General features: G+C 38.4%; 1 protein-coding gene across 2 annotated transcripts in view; it reads left to right on the top strand.

The window, feature by feature from the left end:
• Nucleotides 1-18693, top strand: part of LOC149575414 (kinesin-like protein KIN-7E, chloroplastic) — a 139271-nt gene that overhangs the window by 35248 nt on the left and 85330 nt on the right. Inside the window, exons 4-8 of one of the 2 annotated variants that reach the window (XM_089815146.1) lie at nt 1105-1157; nt 2030-2095; nt 2183-2236; nt 3182-3241; nt 11992-12070. In XM_089815146.1, the coding sequence (XP_089671272.1) occupies nt 1105-1157; nt 2030-2095; nt 2183-2236; nt 3182-3241; nt 11992-12070 (312 nt within the window). Of the gene's footprint in view, nt 1-1091; nt 1158-2029; nt 2096-2182; nt 2237-3181; nt 3242-11991; nt 12071-18693 lie in introns of both variants that reach the window. The other variant, XM_089815147.1, reaches the window with a different exon arrangement.

Here is an 18693-nt window from a genome sequence, read left to right as displayed (position 1 = left end):
TGCAAACTTTTCACAGAAGGAGAGAAGCAAAAAAACTATGGAGGTTAGAAGTTAATGATCCATAAAAGAGGAGTCATATTGATTGTGCAAAAATCATGCAATTCAATTACATAATTACAACGAGAGAAATTTTGTAAAAGGATACTAGGAAACCCTAAAGGAGAAAACCCTAAAGAATTATAAGATTCCTAAGTTTAGCTTAAGCATATAGTATAATAGACTAATAGTAATAATTAAATAATTATTAGTCACAACATGTTAACCCAAACACTCCCCCTTAAGATGAACTTAGGGAGAAGCTAAAACAACTAAGGACGAAAAATGCATGAAAGTAACAATGGGTCCTCATAATTAGGCCTGATATGGTACCCAAGTACAAAAGAAGATGAAGACTAGAAAAAGCCTCCAAACTAGAGAATGTCCCAGAAAATAAGATCAAAGGAATGATCATGAAGTACACCATTCAGGCATGAAAAGTTGCACTGTTGAAGAGTAAGTGCTGATCTGAAGAACCTCCACTGAAATAAAGTAAGTTGCAAACAATTATTCAAAATGAAATCGATAGTCTCTTTTCTAGCACAGTGAAGCTGCAGATGTTCTTCACCATTTGCGCAAACAGACACAACTGGATTCATGGGAATGGAAGTGGGCTGGAGGAGTAAGTTTTAACTCATATTTATTGCAGCAGTATCTATTTGTCAATGCATGGGCATAAACATGCCATTATATTTGAAGTTGATTTCTTTTAAAGATTTTTCAACTAAATTCATATAGAGTAGCAACAGTACTTATTCACTGTGAATTGTTGGAGAATTACATCATTTATGCTTGAAATCTAGATTTAAATTATTTTGCTAATCTTAAATTTCTGCATCAATGTATGATAATCTAATATTTGAATATTTATCAATATTTATATCATTTTCTGTTAGAGTGATGGAACGCGCATTAAAGAAAACTTTAACATTTATTTTTTTGTTTAAAAAAAAAAAAATCAATAAGGGGATAAATATTCTTACACTTCATGTTTGTGTGACTAATGCACCTCATAATTCTAATTCCTAAAAAAGCTCATACTGATGGTTTTCCAGGGCTCTTTTGCAGGCACAGTGTTCGCATATGGTGTGACAAGTAGTGGCAAGACCCATACAATGCATGTAAGAATAAGCTTGTGCTCTTGGTAGTTTGGTTATAGATATTTATTGTTTTTCTATGATTTTGGTAGCAGAACTGGCAAGCTCTTTGCTTTTTCTGTTTTTCCCTGGTTAAAATCTGTAATACTTTGGATGGGACTGCTTAATATTTGTTACAAAATAATGCTGACATTTTCTTGTGATATTCTCAAATTCATCAGTCATAATAAACATAATTTTCTTTAGTTCTGAATATTTGCAACACCAGCTAAGTTCTTTCTGACTAGATCTTTCTCATGTTTATTATAGAATTTTACCGCAAAATTGCATGACATACTGGGTTGATGCATCTCATTCTGAGCTCTCTTTGATTAGGTTCACAGTCCTTTAAATGTCCATTACTGTATTTTTGTCATTCTTTCTAGGTGTGTTCTTTATACCACAGAAATACCACAATGACTCGAGCTGATATTCAATGATAATTATACACATCTCTAGTTCCACTTTATTATCTCCAGGTTGTACAAATGTTAGAGAGGTTAAAGCCACATGCTTCTTTTCATCTTATTTCTAGGTATCTATACAGGTCTGTCTGTGGATGTATCTTTTAAATTGTTTTGATTTTGTGGATGCTCTTCTACGAGGTGCATCCTCTGAGAAATCTTAACTTCTCCATTACAGAATATTTTCTTGGAACAGTCACTCACTTCCAGCAAGAAGTTTTTGTGACGGTTTGTCCTGAATGTGGTTGTAGAATGGAATATTCATTGCTTTATCACGTGCAAATAATTTCATTTAAGCACATCCTTTTGCTTATTCTGATCATTGCTATTGAATAGGAAAAATGAATGGATACCGTTTCTTAAACTAACCTGTATGTCTTCCTACTGTTGCAGGGTGATCAAAAATCTCCTGGAATAATTCCTCTTGCAGTGAAAGATGTATTTAGCATTATACAGGATGTAAGATCAATGATATGAAACTTATGCATTGCATGTTTTTTCTGAGACTATTCTATAATTGTTCTAAACATCATTTGAACACTGCAGACACCTGGTCGAGAGTTTCTTCTTCATGTCTCATATTTAGAAATATATAATGAGGTTAGCATTTTTGTCTTTTTATATTTTGACACATTCATACAAGTTAATCTAGATAACGTTGAATGGATCTCATCCATATGACTGTGAATGAGGTGAATATACAAGCTCTTTGAAAAACTATACGACAATATTGGGTGTGGCAGTACATATTGGATAGAAAGAGATGCTGTTTGTAACATATTGATAGATTTCGGAAAATAATTCATTATTAGAAGTTTGTTTTGGTTTGGTAAGCATGGAAATGTTTTATAATTGGAACATATTTTACAAGTAAAGAATTTTTGCAAGACTTTGTAGAATGGCTCGCAATCTATTAAGTCATGCAATTCTATTCATTTTAGGCATATGTATTATGTGATCTTTTTCAAGGAAAGACACAAGATTTACAATTTCAAATTTTAAAAGTATATTTGTAATTGTAGTGAATTTACATTAAGTTTTGTTTAAGTGAATTTGTTAATTGCTGAATGCAATTTTTGAAAAACTCATGAAAAGTAGCCAATTTGTGAGTCCACGAAGATACCTGGTCGTAGATGCTTTTAAACTTTTGTATGAGTTTTGCTGAAAGCTTATAAAGTCATATGTATGTACAATCTGTCTTTACCAGGAAGATATCACCAGTAATTTTGTTTTAATGATTTGCAGCTTGCTATGGTCCAGTGTATGATAGGTTTTTGCCTTTTATTTGAGTTCCTAGATGTTCTAGCAAAAAATTATGTGGTTGCTATAGATAGCAGGAGAAATTTCGTCAAACAAACTTAGAGTCAGTTCCAAATGTTAAATATAATGTCGGAGTATCATTAGATTTCTAGACTAAAAGAATGGTCATTTCTACCTCAATAACAATAATATTTGCTAGCATGTTGCTTTCATGGATAACAGTACTTCAAGTTTATATCATGGATTAAGTCAAGTTCAGTTTCTTACACTTCAATTTTTTTGCAGGTCATAAATGACCTGTTAGACCCTGCAGGGCAAAACTTAAGAATAAGGGAAGATGCTCAGGTACAACTTTAAGCACACTCTGTTTCCTCAACAATATGCCTCCAAGATGTTAGTGTGTGGCTGTATTTTATTTCATATGCGTAGCAGCCTCCAAGTACCTAGGGTTCTTTCTATGCTCTAATTGAAGGTGGACTGTGGCTCAGTTTAAAGAAACAACAATGCATTATATCTTTTTGTTTTCTAGTGACTCCATTGATATGTCATCTGTTCTGAATTTCTTGCATGGATGTCTTAGTACTAAAATTTAGTATTTTGCCTAGAGAAATTTCACAAATTGGACAATAATGAAAGATGTATTAGTGAAAATTGATGAACTATATCAAATAGTTCTTGTTACTAACTGGATTTGAAATAAAAAGGAAACTCAGAAGTTTTGAAATAATAGAATCGATGGACTTTATATCTAATGTGTCAATCCTGTTTCAATTGACGACTAGTTAATTTCATATAGGTTTTCCACATCCAATCTAGTAATAAGTCCAGATTGAAATGGTTCATAATAAATGATAACCTATTTCGTTAGCTTTTTGTGAAGAACCTCCTGATAGCAATATCGTGAGAATGCTCGAAATAACAGAATACAAAGTGATAGCAGAACTCAGAATGAATCTACTGATCGCAGGCCACTTCGAGGGGGTAACCTCCTTTGAGCAAGCTCAATACAATAAATTCGTCCGTGCCCATCAAGGGCCTCAACCTATTCTTATATACTAGGTATGATCTAGAAAAGTAATACTACCTATGCATGTGGGATAATAAAATATACTCACGGGACGACTTACAAAGCATATGCGTCCAACAACACTACTCTAACAAAATAAACAGAAGGAACACACAGGTTCCTAACATCCCCTCTCCCTTAGAAAAAAGCTTTGTCCTCAAAGCTTAAGGTGTGGAAATTGTTGTTGAATCTGAAGAAGGGGTTCCCAGGTAGCATCCTCTGGTTGCATGCCATGCCACTGAATCAAGACCTCAGAGATGGAGCGAGAGCGAAGCTGGCGAGTGCGCTGGTCAATGATTGCCACCGGCTCCAGGATAATGGATCCTTCCGTATCCATTTCAGGGAGAGTAGTTTGTGCTCTGACAGTGGTACCCAGAACTTTCTTTAGACAAGAAACATGAAAGACTGGATGAATGCGGGAAGAAGGAGGAAGTTCCAGTTTATAAGCAACTGAACCAATCTTCTGCAGAACCTTATAAGGCCCATAAAATTTTGGGGCCAGCTTATGACGCCCTTTCAGCTTTAGGGAGGATTGTTTGTATGGCTGTAGACGAAGAAAAACCATATCCCCAACTTGAAATGAGCGCTCAGAACGGTGTTGATCTGCTTGCTGTTTCATCCGATTACGGGCCATGTGAAGATTATCCTGTAAGGTACGAAGAATCTGATCCCTGCTGCGGAGAACTATGTCAACTGCCTGGACTGGTGAGCTGTTGGGAGTGTAGGGAAGGAGCACTGGAGGTGCCTGACCATAGACTGCTTCATATGGAGTCATTTTAGAGGCAGTGTGGTAAGAGGTATTGTACCACCATTCAGCTAAAGGGAGCCACTTGGCCCACTGATGTTGCTGTTCGGAAGTGAAGCAACGAAGATAAGTTTCCAAGCATTTATTGACAATTTCAGTTTGACCATCAGTTTGTGGGTGATAGCCCGAACTCATCTTCAGTTTGGTGCCAGTTTTCTGAAACAGTTCAGTCCAAAAATGACTGGTAAAAGTTGCATCACGATCAGAGACAATGGAAGAAGGGAGTCCATGAAGACGAAATATCTGGTCCATGAAGATTTGTGCAACAGAGGAGGCAGTATAGGGGTGGCTGAGGGCACAAAAATGACTATATTTCGAGAGACGATCAACCACAACCAAGATCACTGTCTTGCCACCGGATTTAGGAAGCCCTTCAATGAAATCCATAGAAATATCAGTCCAAATCCGTGTAGGGATGGGCAATGGTTCGAGCAAGCCAGGAAGGAGGGTCGTTTCACCCTTGTGGCGTTGGCAAGTATCACATTCAGCCACCATCTGTTGAATCGTCTGTTTCATCCCTTTCCAAAAGAAGTTTCTCCTTGCTCGCTCATAAGTTTTGAGGAAGCCTGAGTGCCCTGCTGAAGGAGAAGCATGGAGTTCATAAAAAATAGCCTGATGTAGAGCTGGGTTCTGAGGAAGCACTAGCCGACCCTTGTATCGAAGAGAAGCACCATCCCAAGAGTAATGTGGTATAGCAGAAGGATTATTGGCTAGCTGGTGAATGATTTGAGATAAAGAAGAGTCACTGTCATAGCCTTGCTGAACAGACGCTAACCAATTGGGAATGGGCATAGAAATAGCGGAAAGGGAAGCTTGATTATCAAATGTGCGAGAAAGAGCATCTGCCACAATATTCTCCTTACCCTTCTTGTAGGTGATCTCATAATCATACCCCATGAGTTTGCTGACCCATTTCTGTTGTGTAGGAGAGGATACCCGTTGTTCCAGGAAGTATTTCAGACTTTGGTGATCGGTTCTGATGCAAAAATGACTCCCTAAGAGGTATGGTCGCCACTTCTGTACAGCATGCAAAATAGCCATCATTTCTTTTTCATAAGTAGAGAGGGCTAGATTCTTACCAGAGAGGGCTTTGCTAGTGAACGCAATAGGATGGTCATCTTGCAGGAGAACAGCACCCAATCCATTGCCGCAAGCATCACTCTCAATAGTGAAGGGTTTGGAAAAATCTGGCATCGCGAGAACAGGTGTACTGCACATAGCCTGTTTCAGTTGTTCAAATGCAGTCTCAGCAACAGGGGTCCAGGAGAAGGCATCCTTTTTTAACAGAGCTGTCAATGGTGCTGCAATTTTCCCGTAATCTTTGACAAACTTGCGGTAGTAGCCAGTCAACCCCAAAAAACCTCGAAGGCTCTTGAGAGTTTTAGGATGCGGCCAAGTTTTCATGGCATCTATTTTTGTAGGATCCACCCGCACTCCATGGTGTGCAACAATATGCCCGAGATACTCCACTTCCTCCTGGCCAAACACACATTTAGATAGTTTTGCACAGAGTTGATGATCAGAGAGAAGTTGCAAGACAAGCTCCAGATGATGGAGATGCTCAGCCCAAGTTTTGCTATATATGAGGATATCATCAAAGAAGACCAGAATGAATTTCCGGAGGTATGGTCGAAATATGTTATTCATCACTGCCTGAAATGTTGAAGGAGCATTCGTGAGGCCAAAGGACATGACTAAAAATTCATAGTGACCATCATGTGTGCGGAAGGCAGTTTTAGGTATATCCTCCTCATTAACCCGAATTTGATGATACCCAGAACGAAGATCTAACTTGGAGAAAAAATGAGCCCCATGAAGTTCATCAAGAAGTTCATCAACAACTGGAATGGGAAACTTGTCCTTTATAGTGAGATGATTAAGTGCTCGGAAATCAATGCAGAGTCGCCATGACCCATCTTTTTTGCGAACAAGCAGAACTGGAGAAGAAAAGGAACTGGTACTAGGGCGAATAATTCCTTGCTTCAGTAAGTCACGGACAAGTATCTCGATTTCGGTCTTCTGATGAAATGGGTAGCGGTAGGGCCTGATGTTGGGCGGAACACTGCCAGGAAGGAGCTGAATACGGTGGTCCTCTGGACGAGAAGGAGGTAATCCCACAGGTTCAACAAATATACCAGAATACTTGTCCAAAATGTGTTGGAGATCGGCAGGAGTGCTAGAGACTGCTGATGGCTGCATCTGAATGGAATGGAGCTGAGCGATGACACCATGTGAATTCTTCTTAAGAAGTTTTTCCATACGGGGTGAACTGATGATGCTGAGAGACCCTGGTTGTAAGCTTTTCAAAGTGTGTTGGTGCCCCTCGGCTGAAAACTGCATCCAAAGTTCAGCAAAATTCCAGAGAATGGGGCCAAGAGTGCGTAACCATTGGGCACCCAAAACCACATCACAGCCACCTAAGGGTAAGGCAAACATGTCAGAGCGCATGTTATAATCTCCAATAGAGAGACGCACATTGCGACATTTCCCTTTACAAGGTAAAGTACCCCCATTGGCAATCATGACTTCAAAGCTAGAGCAGGGATGGATAAAGCAATCAGCCTGTTTGGCTATTCGTGGATCAATGAAGTTATGAGTGCTACCAGAATCAATGAGTATAGTAAGAGGGATCTTCTTGAAGAAACCCTGGACCCGCATGGTTTGTGGAGTAGTGACTCCTGCCAAAGCATGGACAGATATCTCTGGTGGAGCTTCTGGTGAAGGAGGTTCAGGCTGGTGAGGCTCAACCTCATCATCCACTGTTTCCTGAGCATCTACATATTCTTCCAGTTCCGGTGGAGAATCCACATCCAAGAGATAGAGCTTTTGCTGAACACAACTATGGCCCCGAGACCATTTCTCATTACAATTATAACAAAGCCCTTTGTCTCGCCTGACTCGCATCTCTGTTTCAGACAAGTGCTTGATCGGAGTAGTTCTGGGAGCTGGTATGACTGGAGGGTTGTGAGAACCTGTATTTCTGAATGGAACAAAATTAGATCTGGAGCGTTGCAGAGCACTAATCTTGTCTTCCGCTAACTTAGCCAACCCAAGGGCTTCCATCATTGTAGTAGGTCGAAACATTTTGACTTCTGAGCGAAGTGCATCCTTCAGACCACTGACAAAACAACTACGGAAGAATTCATCAGACAAGCCCTCTGTGTAATTAGCTAATTTTTCAAACTCTGTCTGGTATTCTCTTACAGTGCCTGTTTGACGCAGTTTAGTTAGTGCTCCTGTGAAATCATCAAAGGAACTAGGGCCAAAGCGCTCCAAAATGAGGGTGCACAATTCTCTCCACGTTGGGCCTACATTAGCCTTGATGTACCAACGGAACCATTGAAGAGCTTCATGTTCCAAATGAAAAGATGCAAGGGGGACTTTGTGGTTATCCAAAGTATTATGCAAGCTGAAATACTGCTCTGCCCTATAGATCCATCCAGTCGGATCAGAACCATCGAAGCGTGGAAAATCAAGCTTTGGTCCACGGAAATTGCCAGAAGAGGACCCAGTATCTCCTGAATGGTTTCGGCTCATGGCTGACTGCTGAAAGTTAAGACCCAGAATTTTGTCATCCAGATCTTGAAGTTTGGTTTTGAGGGATGCAATTTCCTCTTCCATGATTTTTGCTCCTGTACGCGTAACAACCATAAAACAAGGTTTTTTTTTTTTTTTTTTTTTTTTTTTTTATTAAATTTGGAATGGGTAGAAGATGAGAAACAAAAACTTTTTTAGTTACGGCAAACTTGGATTTGGGTAAAACTCATATAGGAAATGGGTGTTCGACGGGTGGTGGGAGACTATCTGGGGACAAGGGAAAAAGAAAAATGAGGGTTTCAAGGGTAGGGAGGCGAAATGAGGCGAACAGTCCAAGAGGGATAAGGGAGCAAAATGAGGAATTGAATCTTGTGGCTCAGTTTGGTGGCGATTGGATGAGAGGTGAAAAAGATAGGGCAAACCCTAAAATTAGATAAATGAGGGATTTAGGGCTTTGATATGTAAAATTTGGGGTTGGGTCGCCAAGGAAGGAAGTATGCGAAATGATATTGCAGACGTTCTGCGGAAGTATGAGCAGAAACAGAAAGCAAACAAGGAAGCTACGACTAAAAAACAGAAAAATTTTTACTCTTTTTTTTGAACAGTCGACTTAGAAAAATTCTTTTTTTTTTTTTTTTTTTGAACAGTCGACTTAGAAAAATTCACTCACAGACAGAACAACTGAAAAGAGTTATTGCAATAACAAGAGATATTAGAAGTGAGAGGAACCTGAAGGCCACGACAGAAAAAAAAATTTGATGTAATTTCCACCCAGCGAGCCCAAGAGAGTGCTCTGATACCAGATGTGAAGAACCTCCTGATAGCAATATCGTGAGAATGCTCGAAATAACAGAATACAAAGTGATAGCAGAACTCAGAATGAATCTACTGATCGCAGGCCACTTCGAGGGGGTAACCTCCTTTGAGCAAGCTCAATACAATAAATTCGTCCATGCCCATCAAGGGCCTCAACCTATTCTTATATACTGGGTACGATCTAGAAAAGTAATACTACCTATGCATGTGGGATAATAAAATATACTCACGGGACGACTTACAAAGCATATGCGTCCAACAACACTACTCTAACAAAATAAACAGAAGGAACACACAGGTTCCTAACACTTTTTAATTTCATCTGTTAACTTCATGTTATGTTAAGGAATATCTTATACTATTCAATACCTCTTCTTATGTATGCATTTTGACAGAGTTTTGAAGCTATGCACTTTTGCTGTGCGGAGAATTAGTTAAACTTCCCCTTTCATTTTACTTCATTGTTTTGGATAGATCACAAAGCCAATCTTGTGTTTGATGACCTATCATAGACCCCAATTGTGGTATTAGCACTTGAATATAGTGCATATGACTATTCATCTATGAAGCCAAGCTATTCACAAGAATTTTTTTGTTTGAATGTAGTGGTGGTTTGATCTTAGTAATCTTGTGCCCAACTGCGGGCTTGTGTAAGAATACTAGGTTACTCTCTTAAGGGCACCTTGTATTGGTCATTTCTTCTGCTTCTGACTGTAATGCACATCCCTCTAGTCCCACCAGCACCTTATTCCTGGTCTTTTACAAAAGGATTCCCTTCACATGATTGCTGTATCTCCTATCGCTTCTGTTACCTCTATGATCCTGTAATCTCTGTTCCTAGGGTTTCCTTGTTTGTGTTTTATCCTCTTGGATTTTGTTCTATTAGTTCCTGGATATGTTTCAGATGCTTAATTTCGTCACTATTTATTAGCTCTAGTTTGCTATATATTTGATCTCTGCAAACCTACTCTATCATTCATAGTCTTTAATATAAATCATTTCTTTTGTTCTTGTTTAATTTCTACCATGGATTCATTTTTAAAAAATCTATCTACATAGTAACAAGGAAATTATATTGATGTTCATATTTGTCAAGAGTTGATCACTGGGAATTAAACTTTCAACAAGTTACCAGAAATAAACATGATTGCTAGAAGGATAGTCTTGAACTAAATGTAGATGTAGATCTGGGAAGCAAAAAGTAGTAACAGAGATGTAATTCCCAATGGGAAAAACCCTTGATAAATCATTATATGCAGACAAACATTATAAATATGCTAGTAAAGGAAAGAATCTACGGTAAAATGAAATCTGTCTAGAAAAGATAGAGAAGAGTGCTGATGTAGAACAAGGACTCAGTCTGCATTAAAGTTGGTGGCAAAACAGTGATCAGTATCTTTGTTTATTATTTAAAAAAGGGTTGTTTCGATCTAACAGTGAATTGAATGAACTGGGCTATGAGGGCCTGGCAGAACAAGCTTGAGAAGAAGCAAGGTACTCCTTGCATTGCACCTCCAAACATAGATGATCAATAATCCTCAAAATGCAGTAGAAGATTATTGTTGTAGGTTTGTACCTATGGTCTCAACTGAACCTTAACATCAGGAGTGAGAGTAAGAGTTTGAGGTACCCTGGTGGCTGCTCGTGGGGATGACCACCATCCATGAGCTTCTCATCATCTCAATATGTGGCTACTGTAGCTAATGGATGCATGACTCTTCTACGTGCTTATGAAAGAGGAAAAAGTGAATTTGGTCGCTTCAAGAGTCCCATAAATGGTCCAATTTCAAATCAACTGATTCTTGAAGTTCAAGGATTGCACACCCATGGCTTGCAATCTGAGAAAAGGTAACAAGAGACATTGCTGTATCGTTGGATACTAATATCATAATGATTGGTTTGCAATTTGTCATCAACGTAATGTTGTTTAAATTTTCTTTTAAGGAAAATTATTAGTGAATACCTTCCAAGTAAATGTTTTTGTGTTGTGTCATATGCAAGCCTTGACTAGAGGAATGGGGCCTTAAATTGAACGAGCTGCATATAGCCAGGATGCATACATATTTGTGTAAATGAGGAGCAAATTGGTAATGCATATAATTGCTGTACATGGATATGAACTCTACCTTGTTAAGTTCTCAACATAGCCGTTAAATTACAAGGCTCACAATACATTCTTTTATCCACAGTTGTTGACATTTCTTTTTCAAATTAGTTACAAAGCAGAGTTTGGCAATCAAGAGTCTTCAGATTCTAGCTTCCGACTTATTTTAGACATGGTTAATTCAAGTTTGTGGCGTGTGGTTGGTTTATGGAAGAAGGTCAATGGGGTGAAAACAATTCAATTTATAAAATCATTCAATGTGTGACCTTATTCAGTATTCTTAGGAAAACCAACTTTTTAATCTTTTGAAGGCAATCTAAACCTTTAGTTGGCAAATATTCTAAAACGTTCAGAGAAGCTCAATTATCTATCTGTGATATTTTGTTGAATTGCATGGGATCAGAGGGAGTGAATTTGTTTATTCTGACTTCGTGGTCAGGACTTGTTTAGTGCAGGCAAGTGAAAATTCTTGTTTGTTAAGAAGAATTTTGTTGTAATCCTCTAATGTTTTCATGTTTTACAAAATTGGGTATTGTAGAAATGCAATTGCTTCTTTTTGTCAGCTGATAAAATGCTTAAGTTTGTAAAATATTCACTCCATAAAAGGTTATGGACTACTACATTTTATCTGGTTATTGAAAATGAGTTATTGGCAAATGATATACCAAGTAACACGATTGCTCTATGGCTCTTGTCGTGTATATAGTATCAATATATGATAGACATTTGTTTCATAGTTGTATGATTGTGAATTGCTTTTATTCCAGGGAACATATGTTGAAGGTATTAAAGAGGAGGTGGTTTTATCTCCAGCTCACGCTTTGTCTCTTATAGCTGCTGGAGAAGGTAATGCTCCCAAATCTAATTTTAGTCCTGCAGAGTATGCTCCTTTTTCCATTTCTTTTGGGGAGGTGCTTGTTGGTTACTGTTATGAAAAGTGTTGTAGACACTCAAGACAAGAACTTCTGCTTGGTATCTAATTTTTAATGTATAGAATCTAGATAAATCTATTTTCACTGTTGGGTGGTATTGACAACATTATAAATGCATTTTTGGATGCTATTTGTGCATTTTACTATGAGCAAGTGTATCCATTGGTTTCTGTTCTTGATGCCTTTAAAAAGGGGGTTTATATATTGAGACTTAATGCATCACAATTTTAACGAGGGGCTTGAAACTGAGAACAAATATATGACCTGTACTGCCTGCTATACTACAGTTGTTTTATTCTACATTCTGTAGGTGTCTTGCAGTGTAGGAGATTTAAACGTATGAAAAATATTTGTTCTCTGGAAATCCTAGTTTATTCTTACTAGAATATTTCTAGTATCTTAGGTTCTTGCTATATTTAGCTTGTTATTCTAGAACCTTATTTAATGGTCATTTAGGCTTTATTTTTAGTTTTCTTATTCTGGTCTATTTTTAGACATTTTCTTTATTTAGACAACTTTGATTTTTAGTTACCTCTTTTTATAGCATTTGTAAACTCTATTTATTTGTGTGTCTTATTAATAACTTAATACAATGCATTCCGTTATTTAAAGTTTCATGGTAGTAGGGCAGTGAAATTTTCTGTGCAAATTTTTTTGCAGTCTGCTTCAAACTCGAGCTATGTTTTACTGTAAAATTCAGATCTAGTGATTTGTCAGTAATATTTTGGGTGAGGGTTTTCTGTATTATGTGGGCAGGAGATTTTTTTTCACTGTTTTCTTTGGGCCCATAACCCCAAATCCGAGAATTCGGGGTTTGGCAATTGTTTTATTTTTTGTATTTTTTTAGGAGTTCAGTTTTTCAACCGTTAAACCTGGCTAGGATTTTCTGAAAATTTCCACAAAAGAATTTTTTCTGACAATTTTTTTTAGGTTTACCAAGTTTGAATTTTTTTCCCAGTTTAGCCTTTTCCAATGTGTTTTGTTTTGCAAATTGTGCAACATCTGTTTTTATTTTCATGCCTTTATAGGGTTGACCAATAATGTTAGTTTCAGTGATGGTATCTTTGACCAACATTATTTTGGAAGGGAATCAATAGATCAATGGCTGCAATCACCAATAAGCAGCATATGATGACAATATTTGTATATCGTTGTCTCAATAAGATAGTTTTGGATGCGGAATCCCACCTTACTCAAACTTGGATAGATTAAGACAAATGTGATGAACATAATCAAGAAGTTGTCATGCTGATTAAACTCTCAACTATAGATGATCATCTCCCTCAGGTGTCTTTCGACAAAACAACTAAAGAGATCTAAGACATCTAGGACATCTTGAAGGATCTTCATGAGACATATCAGAAGAGCTGCACTTTCTTTCTGAAGAATATGTTGTTTTTATCATGATGGATTATGAGACATATCTTTAGGCACATCTTACAAAAATCAAGGACATCAGTGGCCAACTTTAGGCTATTGGCCTCAATATGGAGGAAGAAGATATGGTAGTGATCACGTTGAAAAGCCTACCCCAATCCTACAATGATTTCATAGACACACTTAATATCAATTCTACTAGTGTTGTACTGATGTTCTCTGATCTATGCAACAAGCTTCTGCAATAGGATAAATGGAAGCAACAGTTTGGAAGTCATGCAAGTGCCTCATCTTCTAAATAGGTGGCCTTCCTAGCGCAAGCCTTAGACTAGAACACATGTACGCCTCAATTCTCCCAACAAAATGGATTAGGTGAACCTCTAACATCTTCAAAGAAGAAGAGTTTAGTGCAATTATTGTCACAAGTTTGGTCACATGAAGAAAGATTGCAAGAAATGGCTGACAAACACAAAATCTTTACATGAAGGGTCCTAGTAGAAGGCTCTAGCTTTTCTGCATTCAAATGAGAATGAGTGCCTCCTATACATTCTAATCAGACCATCTTTGGGGAGGGTTTTAATAATTGTTCCTCAAAAATTATTTGTTGGGTTTTAATAATTGTTTCCTCAAAAAATGTGTTTCAAATTCTTCTATTTGTGTCTAGGATTTTGTGCTCGGTTATGATCATTTTTGACCTCGAAAATTATTTGTGATTTTCGTAATTCGTGAAGTTTGTGTGGAATTCGCTCTTAGGGTCTATTATAAAGTTTTTTTACTGATTTTTTTCTAAAAAAATGATGCTTTGTTAACTTCAAAACATAGTACCTTGCAGTCTATTTTGGGACATCCTACTCATTTACAATGTGAGATGACCCTTACTATAAAGGTCAATAAGAAACAATGCTGAATAGTGACAATTCGCAAACTCTTGCCTTGCACTATGAATTTTTATCAAAACTAAGCATGCAACTGTTCAATGGTAAAGTGTAATGTCTCAAATAATTCACCAAATTGATTGACATAAACCAATGAAACAGGAGATAACAACAGTACCAAAAATTTAGGGAAAACTGATTATACTGATCTGTTACACTTATTACAATTGCAACAGTGTCTGATATATATATATATATAAACACTTTTGCCCTTTAATTGTTATTTCAATGATATCCAAATTAATGTTAAATAAACCTGAAGTCGACGCTTCAACCGGTAGTCTCAAATATGAGTCGGATTAACACCCCGTACCTTGTCTGTTCTTCAGCTTCTCCCCGATTTTGACAAATAACTGAAACGGAATGATCTCTGATTGAATCTGCAGCTTGTCACCGTGTCCCGACTTCAACAGCTCGTGTTCCAGCGGAATTCGTCCTCACACTCGATACTGATGCCTGCGGCTACAACAGCCCCCTTCAGTCGTTTTTGTGAAATTTCCTTCGTTTGAGACAAGTGACGGAAATATGTATGAATGGCAGTGCTCGAATTGCCCAAAAATACTGTCCAAATAATTAATTCCGATTCCACATTTGGGGTCTAACGGGACATTCTGAAAATCCTAACAGAGTGCATGTCGCCTTTATTCGAATTTGCTTGTTTGGGATATATTTAAAGCTGGATGAAACTTCTTATTCCTTTGCACGTTTGAACCCTTTAAAAATCAATCTCCAGATTAATCCATCATGAAATAGCTGAACGCCATCTCCAATGAGCAACCCTTTGGAAGATATCTCACCTCCTCAGTTATGCAGATCTGAGAGAGTTATCGTTCTCAAAGACCTATGGAAATTTGCAGACCGAAGGCCACAAATTGCTCCAATATGATAAATAATTGAATCCACAAAATCGCTTGTCCAAATGGGTGCCTCTTGTCCTCTATTTATTCACTTTTTTGAGAAGTCACTAGAAGCTTCCGGAATCGTCTTTTATAATATCTTATTATAATGCACTTTTATTATCAAATAACTTTATAAAACAAATTAAATAACTTTATTAAATTAAAAGTGCAACCTTAATTCATCATTAGAACATGTAGGCCCCATTTACTGGATGTAGCAAAATGCAACCTTCTGGCGAGATGACTCTCTCTCCAAAATCATTTGCCTACGAGAGTCGATGATAGGCAAATCTACTGTAGGAATTGTGTTGCTAAAAAGGGGACATGACAGTCCGCCCTTCTTGAAATTGCTTGCCCTCAAGCAATCTCAAAGCTGGATGCCGCAAAATTGTTTCATTTTCCCAAGTGGCATTTTCAACTGGTAGATCTCTCCATTTAACCAAATATTCTCTGATTACCCTTCTGCGGAGCTGTTTTTCCTTGCTTTCCAAAATGAATTCCGGTACTAAGATCAATTTTTCTTCATCATCCAAGGGAGGTAACACCGTGGAAGGCACCGCATTCTGTCCCAACGCCTTTTTGAGACGCGACACATGGAACACATTGTACACTTTGCTATCTGCGGGAAGCTCAAGCTCATAAGCCAATTCCCCTATTCGCCTGGTGATCCTGAAAGGCCCATAATACCTAGGCTTGAGCTTCTCTGACCCACTCTTTTTGAGAGTAGATTGTCAAAATGGTTGAAGCATGAGGTAGACCATGTCACCCACCTCAAAGCTTCTCTCTGTCCTCTTGTGATTTGCATACTGCTTATATTGATTCTGTGCCCGAGCTATGTTATCCCGAAGAGTGCTAATAATGTCTTTACTCTCTTGAATCAAATTCCTGGCACGTGGAACCCGAACATCACCCATCAGCAAGTCGATAAAGCTCGGTGCATCATACCCATATAACGCTCGGAAAGGTGTCATTTGAATAGACATGTGAAAAGTGGTATTGTAACAATATTCACACAAGTAAATCCATCTTACCCATGCCTTCTGTTGATCAGCCACGTAATTTCTCAAGTAGCCTTCCACCCACTTGTTCACTATTTCCGTCTGTCCATCAGTTTGCGGGTGATAACTAGTACTGGGTGTGAGCTCAGTGCTACATAATCGGAACACCTCTCGCCAAAAATGACTCAAGAATCTACTATCCCTGTCACTGACAACACTGCGGGGTATCCCATGTAATTTGAAAACCTCTTTGAAGAATACCTCAGCTACCTATACTGCTGTGTAAGTAGTGGTGATAGGAAAGAAGTGAGCATATTTCGTTAGTCTATCCACCACCACATAAATGCAATCGCGTCCCTGAGCCTTGGGCAACCCTGTAATGAAATCCATGGATGTGCATTCCCACTTTTGATCTGGAATGGGAAGTGGCTGTAGGAGTCTTGCTGGGAAAGTGTGTTCTTGTTTATTCTGCTGACAAACAGGACACTCACGAACATGCTGCAACACATCCGTCTTGAGTCCTTTCCATGTAAACCGTTCTCGCCCCTGTCTATATGTTTTAAAGTACTCGGGATGACCAGCTATTGGTGAATGATGAAGAGCCCTCATAATAGTCCGCTTCATCTTGGATCCTGGGACTAAAAAATCCTATTCTTGTAAATAATCAATTCATCCACAAGTGTATACCTGATATCAACAATGGTCCCGTCAACTATCCCAGATGCCCAAGAGTCTCTAGCGTATTCTGCAACAATTAAATGCTTCCAATCTTTAGAGATCTCAACCATCGCACTAAGATGTGGCCTGCGTGACAAGGCGTCTGCTACAACATTCTGAGTGCCCTTAACGTATGATATATCAAAGTTGTATGCCTGCAGCTTACTCACCCATTTTTGCTGTCTATCATTGAGATCTCTCTATCCAAGGAAATGTCTCAAACTGTTGTGGTCAGTTTTTATACAAAACTTACCTCCTATTAGATACTGCCTGAATTTAGCTAATGCGTGCATGATAGCTAAACATCTCCTTATCGTAAATGCTCAATGATCTTTCTGGCCCACGGAGTTTCCTGCTCTCATATGCAATAGGGTGTTTGTCCTGCATCAAAACAGCCCCAATACCATCTCCTGAGGCGTCGCACTGAAGTTCAAATGGCTTTGAGAAATCGGGCAATGCTAGTACCGGGCATGAAGTCATGATCTCCTTAAATCTGTCAAAACAAGCCTGTGCCTTTGCTGTCGAAACAAAAGCTCCTTTTTTGAGCAAATCTGTCATAGGAGCCGCATGTCGCGAATATCCGCAAACAAATCTGCGATAGAAGCCACATAAATCGAGGAATCCTCTCAGCTGGGTCAGGTTCTCAGGAATAGGCCACTCCACAATAGCACGAATCTTATCAGGATCCATCCGTACTCCTTCTCTACTGATAATATGACCTAAGTATAATAACTCGGTCATTGCCCAAATCACATTTGGACTCTTTGGCATACAAGGACTCTGCCTGCAAAGTATTCAGTACTGTTTCTAAATGCTCCATATGCTCACGCCATGTCCGACTGTATACCAAGATATTATCAAAGAAAACCAACACAAACTTCCTCAGCTGATGATGGAAGACCTTATTCATGGTGGACTGGAAAGTAGCTGGTGCATTGGTCAACCCGAATGGCATTACTACAAACTCAAAGTGTCCACAATGACATCTGAAGGCAGTCTTCTCTATGTCTTGTTCTCTGACTCTAATTTGGTGGTAACCGGATCTCAAGTCTATCTTACTAAAGTAGCATGCCCCATGTAGTTCATCTATCAGCTCATCAATCCGTGGAATAGGATATCTATTCTTAATGGTCTTCTTATTCAGCATTTTGTAATCAATGCACATCCGAAGAGAACCATCTTTCTTCTTTACCAAAACTACTGAAGAAGCAAAAGGAGACTTACTAGGTCTAATGTGTCCCATTGTGAGAAGCTCCTTGATGGTTTTCTCTATTTCATCCTTAAGCCTTTTTGGATGTTTGTATGGAGTAATCATAACTGGTTTAGCCCCCTCTTCTAATTCGATGATGCGCTCAATCCCTCTATCAGGTGGTGTACCAGGTGGAATATCGCTGAATACCTTACTATACTTTTCCCTCAATATCTGGATGTCTGGATGATATTCTGTCTTTTGTTGTTCCTCCTTTGTGGGCATGAGAGTACACATGGCTGCCCATTCAATATCATTATGCCTCACCAATCTTTCCAATCTCCTGAGAGAAATGGTTCGGATGTCACTATTCCTAATAGCTCTCAACACATGCTGCTTCCCATCTACCTCAAACTTGATCT

The sequence above is a fragment of the Cupressus sempervirens genome, chromosome 2 (assembly GCF_028749045.1).
Source record: "Cupressus sempervirens isolate cs-2001-9-10 chromosome 2, ASM2874904v1, whole genome shotgun sequence".
Classification (NCBI taxonomy): Eukaryota; Viridiplantae; Streptophyta; class Pinopsida; order Cupressales; family Cupressaceae; genus Cupressus; species Cupressus sempervirens.
The sequence above is the reverse complement of the archived record's forward strand: the minus strand, read 5'-3'. Positions and strand labels throughout refer to the sequence as shown.